We start from the raw sequence: 13,732 nt of genomic DNA, 5'->3' as shown, positions 1-13,732 counted from the left end.
CGCTCCCCACCCCGTCGCAATCCCGCAGTGGGCTGCAGCCCCCGTGCAAGTGGGCCAATGGCAGACGGGCTCCTGCGCAGGCCTCTCCCTTCCTCCAAGATGGGCTGCTGGCTGGTTCTTGGCCTGGCCGTGGACGTTGTCGGGGCAACAACTGGCAAACTGGTAAGGCGGTTGGGCATTGGGTCAGCCTTAGTCTTTAAATGGAGGGCAGGTTGTAGCCTCGGCCTGCCCCTACTTGGTTAAGGGTATCCCATTCAAGGGATCTGTGAGCAGTTGCTTCTTTGGATGCCTAGAGCCAGAGCACACCTAAAACAGGGACACTTGGGGGGGGGAGGGGATACCTCTATTGGATGTGGGTCATACGACACTCGCCCCCCCCCCTGTTGGGTTTACCCAAGAATACATACCCAGCAGTCGGACTGGAATTCAAATGTTATGCCCAACGACCTAAGGCAAAACCTTCACTTCTGTAATCAATAAAGTTGTGGCCTATTTGGCCCCCTCTTCACTTACACTCCTTGTCCTGCCTGGTTGTTCCCCTCTATTGGGGGTGAGGGGGCCCTGGCATGCAAGGGAGCATTAAAAAAGAACAATGGCACTGCTGCCCCCTGAGAATTAGCCAACAGGTTAAATGGATCACACGTGTTTTGACCCTATTGTGCATGCACCAGGACCTGCAATTCAGTGAAGTTTAGATTGCCTGAGAATCCTCAATTTCTAGCCCCAAGAGGAGCGCGGGGAGCATTTGTACAGCATACCTACACACCGCTGCTGACACACAAATGTGTTGTGACACACAGTTTGAAAAGCGCTGGTTTAATGGAAATGCGCTGTCTGCTGAAGATTCAGCAAATGAGGGGTTAATGAGCTGGAGTGCTGTAATTAGATGAGCAATTAGAGGCCACTTGCTATGTTTCTTGGTCTGCCCTACAGCTGTGAGGGTCAAGGGAATGGTGTGTGTGTGTGTGTGTGTGTGTGTGTGTGTGTGTGTGGAGAGAGACATACCATACTTTTCCATGTATAAGACTAGCTTTTTTAACTGGAAAACAGTGTTCAGAATTGGGGCTTGTCTTATACTCAGGTAGCGCAGAAGGGAGATGGGTGATATCAGTCTCTAGAGACGCAGCCGACGCTGTAAATCTCAAACAGTTTGACTTCATCCCCAAAAGTGCACTCTTCCAGTTTCCCAAGATAGATGGATTCCAACCAAAGGAAGGAATCTCAATTCCAACCAGAACCCACCATCGCTATTACCGTATTTTTTGCTCTATAAGACTCACTTTTTCCCTCCTAAAAAGTAAGGGGAAATGTGTGTGTGTCTTATGAAGCGAATGCAGGCTGCGCAGCTATCCCAGAAGCCAGAACAGCAAGAGGGATTGCTGCTTTCGCTGCGCAGCGATCCCTCTTGCTGTTCTGGCTTCTAGGATTCAGAATATTTTTTTTCTTGTTTTCCTCCTCCAAAAACTAGGTGCGTCTTATGGTCTGGTGCGTCTTATAGAGCAAAAAATATGGTATATTCTTAAATATGAATTCTTAAAAACTATAGAAGAGAAACTGTTTGATATTTGATGGCAAATTAATAATGATGGGTGAGTTTAATGGTGTGGTGTCCCTAGATTTCGACTGATCTATAAAAAAATCAGACTCTAAAGAAGGGAAACTACCTAATGCTTTCTTCAACATGGTGGCCAACATGGATCTAACTGATCTTTGGTGTCTCAGACACCCACTGGTCCGGGAATCCACTTTTTTTTCTCAAACGCAACAATTCTTCAAGTAGAAAAGACTTGTTATGCGCTTTGAAAGACCTGACAACTAGAGTAAAAAAGGTTGAGATCCAACCAAGGATGTTATCATGTCACAATGGTATTCTTATGACCATGGCAGGCTAAATGATGCGATACTACATCATATAGAAATTGTTAATAAGTGAATATGTTCCCTACAATAATTTTTCAACCTCAACCTTAATAAAGGAACAGACCTAAATATTGTTTGGGATGCCAGTAAGGCAGTAATGAGAGGCTTTTTAATCAAACAAAGTGCATGCATGTACACCCACCCCCACCCCCACCTCCACACACCACGGAAGCTCGAATTTTGCTAGCCCAAAGATGGAAAATGAGCGAGGTCTCTGGTAAGGAAGACTGGCAACTTAAGATGATAGAATCTGCAGAAGCAGCAGGTTTAACATAGAATAAGAGGGCAAGAAGAATCTTTATTCAAAGAGGAGTGGAAATTTTTTACTGAATATTTAGAAAACAATTGTGTACAATTGAAAACGCTGGTAGTGTTTAGATAAATTCAACAGTATGGTAAATATCTGAAGGATGTCAAATGGAGAAATGATTAGATTTGCTATAGTAAAATATGCAGGAATGTTGATAAGTAAAATGAACCATGAAAGGGGAAGGAGGAAAGTCAATTGTTACATCATATTATGCAAAAATTTTATTTTGAGGTGTATAAACTGAAAAATTAATAAAAATTGTTTTTTTAAAAAAATGCTAAATAATTTTATTTCATTTTTAACGGGGATGTGGAAGGGAATATGCAGGAAGACACTCTCGGGAGATTTATGCCTTTACAAAATGAAAAACGTGCATTTGTGGGAGTTTTTTTAACAAACCAATTCAACATATTCCACAGGTGAGAGCAGTGCCAACTTGGCAGGAGTGTCCAGCTCTTCCGCCCCGCATGCCGCTGGCACCCAAAGCTCATCAGGTGTCCATCTCCTCGTCCCACTTGGCGGCGTCAGGCAGCTTCATGTTTTGCCACATGAAATCGAGGAACATGGAGGCCTGCAGTAACCGGCCCAGCCTCTGGAAGTGCCGAGTATGGTAGGAGAGACTCCACTCCCTTCGTATTGCAAGAGGCTCTCTGGCGTCTCATGCTTGAGGAGGGTTTCCACCACTGCCTGAACCTCGAGGTAGTTCCGCGAGTTTGTGTTCCACGTGATGGAAATCTTCAGCACAGCCTCTGGAAGAAGGGGTTTGGGGAAGACATGTCAGGAAGGAGTGGAAGTTGCAGGCAGCGTGGCCACCTTGAACCAACACACCTCTCTTGCGAAGCACGGCCAGGTCTGCGCACACATCTGACCTGCGCCTTTCTTCAAGGCAGGGGAGAAGTTGAAACACCCCTCCCCACCCTAGAAGAAAAGCAGCCTGCGGTGTTGGTGGGAGGTTTTGAATCAGAAAAATGCCAGGAGGGCGCAGGGTCAAGCAACCTCTCCTCTCACCAGTCTTTCTTCTTAAACTCGCAACTTTCCCATGGCTGTTGTTCAAAAGAACAAAAAAAGACTTTGCAAAAGGGCACCTGCTGGGTAATTAAGTTCAGTAGACACACACACCTTTAGAGGCCGTCCCTGCAGCATACCAACTAACCTTTCTGGTCTTTCCGAAGCTTCAGGAGGTTCTTTCCCAAGTCGTTATTAGTTATTATTGATGAACTCCATTTGCATGTAGGAACTCCTCTGACTACAATTAATGATGGGAGAGGTGACTGAGTTTATTCCAGACTACATGGCTTGCAGGAATGGGTTTTATAATATTAATAAAAGTAAAACAGCAACAATATGCATTATAATCTTTGCTCTAGTATTACAGAGCAGTCATAGCAAATTTGAAGCTGTGTACACACCATACATTAAAAGCAATATCGCTTCTCCCCTGTAAGAATCCTGGGAACTGTAGATTACCTTTCTACAGTCTAGCTACAATTTGTAGCACCCATTACAAACTGTAGTTCCCAGGATTCTTTGGGCGAAATGTGCTTTTAATTCCTGTTTTTGCTGCAGCAGACATGCTTAGCTACCCCTCTGGAAGCTCAATCCCACAGAAAGCTGTGACGGCCACCAACTTGGATGGTTTTATGTAGGAGAAGGCTATCAATGGCCACTAGGCACAATGGCTATGCTCTACCTCCACAGTCAGTGGCAGTAATGTTTGTGAATAGTAGTTGATGGAAATTATAGGAATACAGAATGCTCTTGTTTCCGCAGGCCTCTGGTTGGGCATTGTGAGAACAGGATGCTGGACTAGACAGGCCAATGTGGCCTCATCCAGCAGGCACCTTTTATGTCCTTACGTGGTTCAAGGGTAGAGATTGTGAGAAGGCATCTTCCAAAGCAATCCCACCCCACAAATAGCTTTGGAGCCTTCATGCCTCTAGCCTAGCCCTCACCCCTTTCCCTGTTCCCGCCGGAGTCTTATTTTGTTTTGTTTTTATAATACTTTTTATTGAATTTTCCCACAAACAAAATAGAACAGTCTTTACAATCATTCTTAATATCATCTTATTTACATTGCGTAAAATCATGCCTCGACTCCCTTCCTTCCCAGTTGCGATTTTCTTAATATACATCTTCTCTTACAGTTTCTTCTTCATTTCTATAGATTTCTAGGGACAGCACAGCGCGGGGGTGGTGGTGCTTTCCCTTTTGCGCCTGCCACTCCGTCCCGCTCTCGGGCCTTTAAAAAAAACACTGAGAAAACAGGGGAGCAGCTGTGGCGCCGCTGGGTGCCCCTGTCCCCCAAAGATGAATCCCTTGAGGTTTGGAGATGCGCAGTGCCCTTGCGCCACCCCAGATCCCCTGCACCGCTCAGAAAGCCGCAGAGAGGTTTTTCCGCGCTTCTACGATGTCTGCGGTTAAACTGGAAGTCTCGGAGTCTTCTTTGGCTTGCCACGCCTGCGGGCTCTCTTCCGGCCAACGCTGCCAATGACCGATCTTAAATACTTGGGGTCGCTGAGATTCGGCAGTCGCGGCACCTTGCGCCTGCTGGACCTCCTGAGCGGAGCGGGTTGTGCCTTGCTCCTCGTGAAGTAGGGCGAAATGTGAGGAGTGTTGCAAGCCGGAGCAGAGGCAGAAGGTCTGGCCGAGGTGCTAGAGGACGGCTTCTCTGTCAGGGTCGTCTTCCTAATCCAGTGGAACACCATTATCATACGCCTCTTAGATGGGTTGGACATGCTGAAGAAGGTGCTATAGGCCCAAAGACCAGGGTGACTTCAAAGCGGAGGACGCAGCAGGCAGTTCCCTATCAATGGCGCCAAATCCAAGCAGATGTTAGCTCCAGTCCTGTTAAATCGATCCAGCAATTCTGAACGTTAAATAAGGGATTAATTCCTCAGGCAGTACGAAAAGACTTCGTATGGCTTTTTAATAGCTGGGAGCTCCCAACTACTGCCACTGTTGACAGCCTGTTGCCCCTTATATCTGCTTGAAGGGGTTATGACACAATGGTTCCTTCATCAGGTGTTTGTGAGCACGAAAATGCTGTTGGGAGTTTCAGTAATGAAGGCTCAGGCATAACACACTGTTTGAAAGTCTGAACATTTCCTCTTTTTTATTTAACAAAATTTATATACCACTTTTATAATCTATATACAAATTATTAGGACAGTAAGATAAAAATATACTGTAGTTTATTCACTTATAGACTAGTTTACATACTTTATTTCTTCTTATACTTCTATCCCACCTTTCCTCCACAGAGCATACACACTTCAGCCGCCACCTTCTCCATTTTATCCTGACAGCAATATTGTGAGCTAGGGCCATAGCTCAGTGGTAGAACAACTGCTTAGCATGCAGAAGGCATCAGGTTCAGTCCCCAGCATCTCCTGGTGGGACTGGGAGAGAACCTCTGGGCAGTTGGCTGGGTGGCTGGATGCCTTCCCGGCTAAATCAAGGTCATGGGAGGGTGTTTTGGCTCCTCTGATGGACGCACCAGGCACCCTCTATTCCTTTCTGCCGGCAGTGCTGGCGGCAGGAGTCCTGGGAGCCGTTTACTCTGGCTGGCTTCAGGAGCTGTTTTGTGCCGTTGCAGCCACCATGATGCCTCCATAAAAATTGTTTTTTTAAAAAACAGCAACAGCATCACAATACCTGGTGGAAAGTATTGTGCAGGACACCATTTGCAAGTAAAAAAGACATAAAATAGACTAGTGAAGAATAATTGTGAACTCTGCTGAACATTTTTAACCATATCTGTTAAGAAATATACATCGGTTAAAAGGTAAAGGGTAAAGGGACCCCTGACTATTAGGTCCAGTCGTGGCCAACTCTGGGGTTGCGGCGCTCATCTCGCTTTATTGACGGAGGGAGCCGGCGTACAGCTGCCAGGTCATGTGGCCAGCATGACTAAGCTGCTTCTGGCGAACCAGAGCAGCGCATGGAAACACCATTTACCATTTATCAAGTTAGCGAAATTTTTCGAGATAAATGGGAAACAAAATACAGATATAAATGTAGTTTGGGATGCAAGTAAAGCGTACATGAGGGGTCTTGGAATACAACAAATGGCTAGGCTGAAGAAGATAAAAGACAATAATATCCAAGAGCTAACTAAACAGATAAGAATTAATGAAAAAGAGTTGATAAAAAATCCAAAAAGTCATGAAATAGTACAAAAAATAAAGATATTGCAATCCCATATCTCTAGTATATTAAATAAGGAAGTAGAAAATAAAATTAAATGGGCAAAACAAAGGTATTTTGAGTCCGCCAATAAGCCCGGTAAGTTGTTAGCATGGATGATAAAGGAAAAGCAAATAAATAAATAAATAAAATAAAATAAAATAAAATTTTGAACCAATAACCGACCCAGTAAAAATTAAAAATTAAAATAAAATTCTTAAACTTTTATAAATATTTGTACAAACAAGAACAATTAGATATTAATAAAATGGAATAGTATTTACAACAAAATAAATTACCAAGGATTGAAAAAGAAGTTGAGGCCCTAAACTCCATTATAGAAATAGATGAAATAGCACAAGTAATAAAAAAAAAGAAAAGTGGCAAATTGCCAGGTCTTCAGAGAATCACATTAATGTACTATAAGAACCTGGAAGAAGTAATCCTCCCTACATTACAAGGAATAATGAATAATATACTGGGAGGGAAAGATATACCACAATCGTGGAAGGAAGCACTGATCACTCTAATCCTGAAACAGGGAGTGGAGTTGACAGACATGAAAAATTATAGACCAAGCTCCCTGTTGAATGCAGACTATAAAATCTATGCTGGGGTGATGGCTAATAGATTTTAAAAGACTCTAAACAAAATAATCAGCAGAGACCCGGTGGACTTCTTACCAGATAGACATATAAAAGAATATAAAAGACATATACAAGAATAATAATTGACCTTCAGGGCGCCGACTTATAAAAAATATTGGGGGGGCCCATACCGGGGTCCTGCCCCGGGAAGTTTTCTAAATTTTAGATGAAAATTAGTGAGTTTTTTAAAAGTATTTTAGAGTCATATGATCAACATTAGAACCCCGAAAACTCGACTCTCTATAACTCCACACTCCGGGAAACTCGACAAGCCTGAAACACTTTTTGGCTTTGAAAAAAGAAACAAAACATAAACACGCACGGTATTTTCGTAAAAAGCTAATTTAATTTACAGTAACAATTATGCTTATAGACTATTACAGAGCAGTGAATATATAGCTCTGAAAAGACTGAAATGATATTTAAATAAATCCTAAACTATCATTAAAAGAATAAAACATAAAATATTGCTGTCGCACAGTAATAGCACTTTGATTAATACGTGAAATAGCTAATTTAAGCTTACTTTGAATAAGGCTGAGGGTTCATTAAATAAAAATAATATCTCAAAGTTAATGCTTTAATACAGTTAATAAAGTTAATACAGTATGCCTAATACTGTATGTAAATACTGTAATACTGTATGTAAATAACAGGCTTTAATTGGGTCTTACACCCTAAAAATATTTAAGTATTTGAAAATAACTAATACAGTACTATAGTAATATAGAAATACAGTACTAAACTAGTACTAATATTTCGAAACTGAAAATTTAACATTCTGTATGTATTTAATTCTCTATTTTATAAAGATTTTTAATATCTGACAGTGAGTTTGGAGTAGCCCAATGCAAAAATCCTGAGGATCCATGTGGATCCATGCTTTGTAACCACGTTTTTGCACCACTGTGACCCTAGGCAACAGTGGGTGCGTGATTTTTTTGGTGCAAGATGTAGCCATGGACATGCTATGTGATCTGATGGTGAATTTGGGGTGACCCAATGCAAAGATCCTGAGGATCCATGTGGATCTGTGCTTTGTAACCACGTTTTTGCACCATTGTGGCCCCAGGCCACAGTGGGTGCGTGATTTTTTTGGTGCAGGCTGTAGCCATGGACATGCTATGTTATCTGATGGTGAATTTGGGGTGACCCAGTGCAAAGATCCTGTGGATCCATGCTTTGTAACCACGTTTTTGCACCATTGCAGCCCCAGGCAACAGTGGGTGCGTGATTTTTTTGGTACAGACTGTAGCCATGGACATGTAATGTGATCTGATGGTGAATTTGGGGTGACCCAATGCAAAAATCCTGAGGATCCATGTGGATCCGTGCTTTGTTACCACGTTTTAAATGGGGAGGGAAGGAAAAACACAGAAGGGACAAGAAGCACAAGAGGGGTGTGCGGAGAAGCAGCTGGCTAAGAATGCAGGGGAGGAGTTTAACGGGGTGGGGGGGAGGAAAGGAGGGCAAAAGTCCCCCCCCCAAGCCAGCCCTCTCTCTCTCTCTCCCATCTGCATGTTTTTCGGCTGCCTGCCAGTCCCTAGAGCACAGAGAGGAGGAGGTGGTGGGCTGGAGCCTGCACGCAGTGTGACTAGGAAAGAATTAGAAGGAAGGACTCGATCCTTTCCTTAACCCTCTGCTTGCCAGGAGGGCAGGGGATTCCCTGCTCTTTGTTGAGTTTGAGCAAACGCAGCAACAGAAGCGGGTGGGCAGTAAGACCCTGAGGCAGAATGCAGGAAAGCAGCAGCTTCTGCCTTCCCTCCGCCCGCCCACCCGATCTTATTTTTGCCTGATTTTTGCCTATTTTTGCCCCTGCGCTCCGGCGAGTCAGCTCCAGGGACCACACATTCGCTCAATAACACACACAGACATTTCCCCTTACTTTTTAGGAGAAAAAATCTGCGTGTTATAGAGCGAAGTTTACGGTAATAATTTTCTTAAATTATTGGGGGGGCTGAGCCCCCCCAAACGAATTTTTGAGGGGGCTCGGGCCCCCTCAGGCCCCATGGAGTCGGCACCTATGTTGACCTTTTGGAGTATGTGGAAATGAAACCAAGTAAAAAGATGGCCATGTCATTGGTTGATGCAGAAAAAGCTTGGTTGTCAAACACCTTGGTACTTGTACGTTTCGGCTCCCAAACTATCGAAACCTGGAAGTTTTCCAGTTTTCGGGGAAAAAATTGGTAGCTGAATGTCCAATGCAGCTTCCGCTATTGTTTCTGGTGCGCCTGCACCTTGGTTTCTGAACGTTTCAAAAGTCGGAACGGACTTTCAGAATGCATTCTGTTCAAAAATCAAGGTATGACTGTACTAATCTGTTATCAATGTGCATGCACTCATTTTTTTAGGCTCAGTACAAAAACTGTACATCATTGTAAAGTTGGAAGTGCTCAAGGGGACATCTAGTCCAGCTCTCTGCAATGCAGGAACCAGTTATTCTAAACATTCTGGAGACGACAGAAGCCCAAGATAGATGCAATAATGTTGACTTAACATGGCTGCTCTTGGTTATATGAGGGTCTTCACTAACTTAACTGGAATGTTTTCCTTTTCTTTGAACATGCTTTCATTATCTTTGAGCATACCCATGTGCCATATCAAGCTGCTTTTAAAACAAAGCAGTTTATCATGCAATGTTGGGTTGGCACCTCTGTTTTAGAACAGAGTGTGAAGCCACTCTTCACAAGCCACTGGCTCTTCCAAGGAGATGCTGGGGTACTGTTCACCACAACGTAATATTAACATTGTGCATTTGCACTTTAACATTTTCTTCCAAATTGGGTTTTGCCAACCTTTCATGGTTTCTTTTGCACATACTTCACTATCAAATAAATTGTTTCAACCCAAAAAGGCAGTTTCCTGCCAACCTAGCAGTTCGAAAGCACGTCAAAGTGCAAGTAGATAAATAGGTACCACTCTGGTGTGAAGGTAAACGGCGTTTCCCTGCGCTGCTCTGGTTCGCCAGAAGTGGCTTAGTCATGCTGGCCACATGACCCGGAAGCTGTACACTGGCTCCCTCGGCCAATAAAGTGAGATGAGCGCCGCAACCCCAGAGTCGGTCACGACTGGACCTAATGGTCAGGGGTCCCTTTGCCTTTACCTAAAAAGGCAGTTATTAATCTATTATTGAAACAAAGCACCTGGCTCATAAAAAGTGGCTTGGGCAGGGTTGGGCAATGGGCTCTGTGGGGTGGTGAATCCTTCCATCTGTGAGGTAGTTTTTTCTGACCTGCTTAAAGAAGCAGTTATCAAACTGTTTCTTAAAAAAACCTCTTTGGACCTGGCCACTATGGCCAACTATCGACCAGTCTCAAATCTTCCATTCCTGGGCAAGGCAATTACATGATTACTTATCAACTCCAGGCACGCCTAGAGGATGTGAACCATTTAGATCCCTTCCAACTGGGATTCAGTTTCCTCACTGCGAGAAGAAATTACAGGGAACCAGGCAGAGGGCCTTCTCTGCAATGGCACCCTCCCTGTAGAACGCCCTCCTATCAGATGTCCAGGAGATAAATAACTATGTCTGATGTTTTAGTATGTTTAGTATGTTTTCATATGTACTGGAAGCTGCCCAGAGTGGCTGGCTGGGGAATGATGATGATAAAAATAAAATAAAAATATCAGCTTAAGGATGTAAAGTTGTGGTAGAGGGAAGTCACGTGGGTGAAATATTAGTTGCGGTAAAGGTATGTCGGGGGGGATTGTCTATGTTTGTTTTTGATATTTATTTGTGTTTATTGTTTGTAGTGTTTGATTTCACATAACAGTTAAAAAATATAAAAAATAAAATACCTTATTATAAATACAGTACAAACAAAACATTTAAACTCTTTATTTCTTTTGCAAGTACAAGAAAAATCAGACTTATTAAAAATTAACTATAAAAAATTACTTGCATTGTAATACAACCAGAACTGCGGAATCCTGGACATTCCATTATAAAGGTATCACTTTTCACAAAATGTTCGATTGTGGAACGTCCCATAATTTTATAACAAAATAATCAAGCCAACATCACAAGCAACTTGGTATTGGCTTCCTGCAGCCATTACTGCATTACAGTTTATTAAAGGCACATAGTTCCTTTTTGTATATAAACGTGTCTGAGTCTCATGTTCATTAAATAACTTCATAATTTTTAAAATAAATCTCCCAGGGGATTGCTTTATGAGGCAGTATTCCCAGATTCCTCAACCAGCAGCCTTTTTCTACATCTTCGGTGCCTCTTTGTTATGAGATCGGGGTTCCATAGTAGGTAGACAGATGCTGAACATTCAGCATTTGTGCAAATCCCAAGTGATCACTACATGAAGGATTAAGGAGGATCCTCCCCACCCCCAGGTGAGATTGTACAAGCTTTATTAAACTTATTTATACCCTCTGATACAGCATGCTATGACTTGTGTTTCCGCCTTGCGACACACTAGATCTTTTAATATGTCAGTTAAAAGATACTTGGTTCTGGAGAATCCTATGTCAGTACAGTGTCTGGATAGGTGATAAATTTAAATCTATACTTCAGTTAAGAATGCAAACAGCAAAATGGTCTTCAAAATGTGAAAACCCAATGAACAGGGATAACTTGCTAATAGTTCTATCAGTTAGTAAACTGAAACCATGACAACAAAGTCTGCTTACACAAACAGCTGCCTCTTCCTGACCAATCCCAGTTACCTCTCTCTCCCCCCACCAGCCCCACCCAATATCATTCATTATTTCAATTTACACTCTCAGTGGCTTTTCTTTCCCAGGCCTGTTCTCCAAAATAAGTATTCAAATACCAATTTTTAAGGTTAGACCATTATTTGCTAGAGTTCATACTGGGGTGAAAATGTACAGTGTATATTGGGACAAATACTTTGTGGAAATAAGTTATGGAGGACTAGTGACAAAAACATTTTTGGAACACTTCGCTTTTTCCTTAATCATTTAAAAAATGTTTCTGGGGGACTCTTGGAGAAATGTTTCTATAATGTGAAATATGCACCTATATCCTGGTGGATTCTGTTCATTCACGATATATGGTTCCCAACAGGCATTTCAGAAATTATATGAACAAAAGACATACATTTGACATGAGAAATACAGGCTGCCTCTTAGGAAATGATATACAAAAAAGGTCAGCAAACATCCTGATATTCACTTGTACCCTTTCCCCATTTATTTAAATCTCTGTTTACTTCAGTAGTACACCACATTTCTGAACTCCGCATTGTTTATATAGGATTGCACAGAATGTTGGCAGAAAAATCTGTTTCCACAAAGGCCTGGTTTAGACCATATTTTCCTCCATTCTCTCTCTCATACGTGGAAAAGAGCAAGAGTATATTGTCCTCACAGTCCACCCAACACACCGATTCCACCCTTTAGGATAGCAGCTGTCGATATATGTGGGCAATGTTTCAGGAAGGTGTATGAAAGAAGAAGAAGGTCCCAGATTATGCCATGTTACACTGTATGCATTTAAGCCATAGGCAAACATTTCTCCCACATGTGGTTATCAGGTGGGACAGGAATTCCTTCTGAGTTGGGTTAAAAAGGCATAATCTCACTTCACCCAATGTGCATAGAGAGATGTTTGGGCTGGTGTATTTTGAACCAGGCCAAAATATATGGTAAACAAGAACAAAGGGGCAGGGGAATATGCAATACACATATGTGCACACATGCATGCAAGCGCACGCGCACGCGCGCACACACACACACACACACACGTGTCTTCCACTTGAACAGTAGGAACTTTGGATCCAAGCCATAGGCTACAGCTATTTCTTTTTGCGTGTTATATTGTTTTTTAGACTAACCCTGTAAATTTTGGCATCCCCCCAAAATAAACTTGGATCTAATTACTTGGGAGCTAATCAAGTTTGGAGTTAATACTTAATGGCCAAATTACAGCACAGAAAAGTGTGTTTTGAAATTTAAAATTTAGCATTTCTCTAAGCACGTAATTGTTTTGCCATAGGCTGCTTTGCAGCTCACAGATTTTCCAGCCATAATCAATGGTGTGAAAAGGGAGATGCATTAAATTCAACTAATAGTTCTCACCTTTTGTCTGAAGAGTCACCCCCTTGGGTGACAAAAGCTTCCTTATGAATTCACTGCGCATGTTAACGTTTCAGGCTACATTTTCATAAATATTTTCACGTACATAAATCCACGAGGGGAAAAGGAATCACTGCAGTGATAATACTGCATATGATCAGATTAAAGCATATGGTTATTATAACCAACCACTGAAAGATTCAGATATTCGTATATGTTCTCATTATTAAAGTGCAGATACCCACCCTGATAGTAAGTGCTTGAACTATAATAGAATTAAAGCACTTTTCCACAATAGGATAGAGCGCTTGTCTCAAGGAAGACTGTTCCTTCGCTAGCCAAACTGAGGCAACTCCACTCTATTCAGTAAGATACAAGGTTTGTTTAGACCCAGGGAGTCAGCTGAAAACCCCTACACTGATGGAGAGTGCCGCTTCAGGTTTACGATTCTTAGCCATCTTTTTTTCTGAGTAATGATCATTCTGCAGACAGTCAGGCTTCTGGCTATTGGAAAACAAAAAGCAGATACACTATTAAAGTTAGTCAATCAAGTATTAGAAATATATGCAAGGCAGACTTGAGTCTGGAACACAAAGCTCCTTAAAGCAGGGGTGAGTAA

The 13,732-nt window shown here is 42.4% G+C and overlaps 1 protein-coding gene across 7 annotated transcripts in view; it reads right to left on the bottom strand.

Moving 5' to 3' along the window:
- Nucleotides 1-10,871: 10,871 nt before the first annotated feature.
- USP40 (ubiquitin specific peptidase 40) overlaps nt 10,872-13,732 on the bottom strand; it is a 44,507-nt gene continuing 41,646 nt past the window's right edge. For 4 of the 7 annotated variants that reach the window (XM_083704413.1, XM_083704414.1, XM_083704415.1 and 1 more), the window contains exon 32: nt 10,872-13,620. In XM_083704413.1, the coding sequence (XP_083560539.1) occupies nt 13,512-13,620 (109 nt within the window). In that variant the 3' untranslated portion in view covers nt 10,872-13,511. The remainder of the gene's footprint in view (nt 13,621-13,732) is intronic. The other 3 variants (XR_014556519.1, XM_083704416.1, XM_083704411.1) reach the window with 1 other exon arrangement.

Source organism: Podarcis gaigeae (genome assembly GCF_964106915.1).
Source record: "Podarcis gaigeae genome assembly, chromosome: 1".
NCBI lineage: Eukaryota > Metazoa > Chordata > Lepidosauria > Squamata > Lacertidae > Podarcis > Podarcis gaigeae.
Note: the sequence above shows the minus strand (reverse complement) of the source record. Positions and strands in the feature narration are given on the sequence as shown.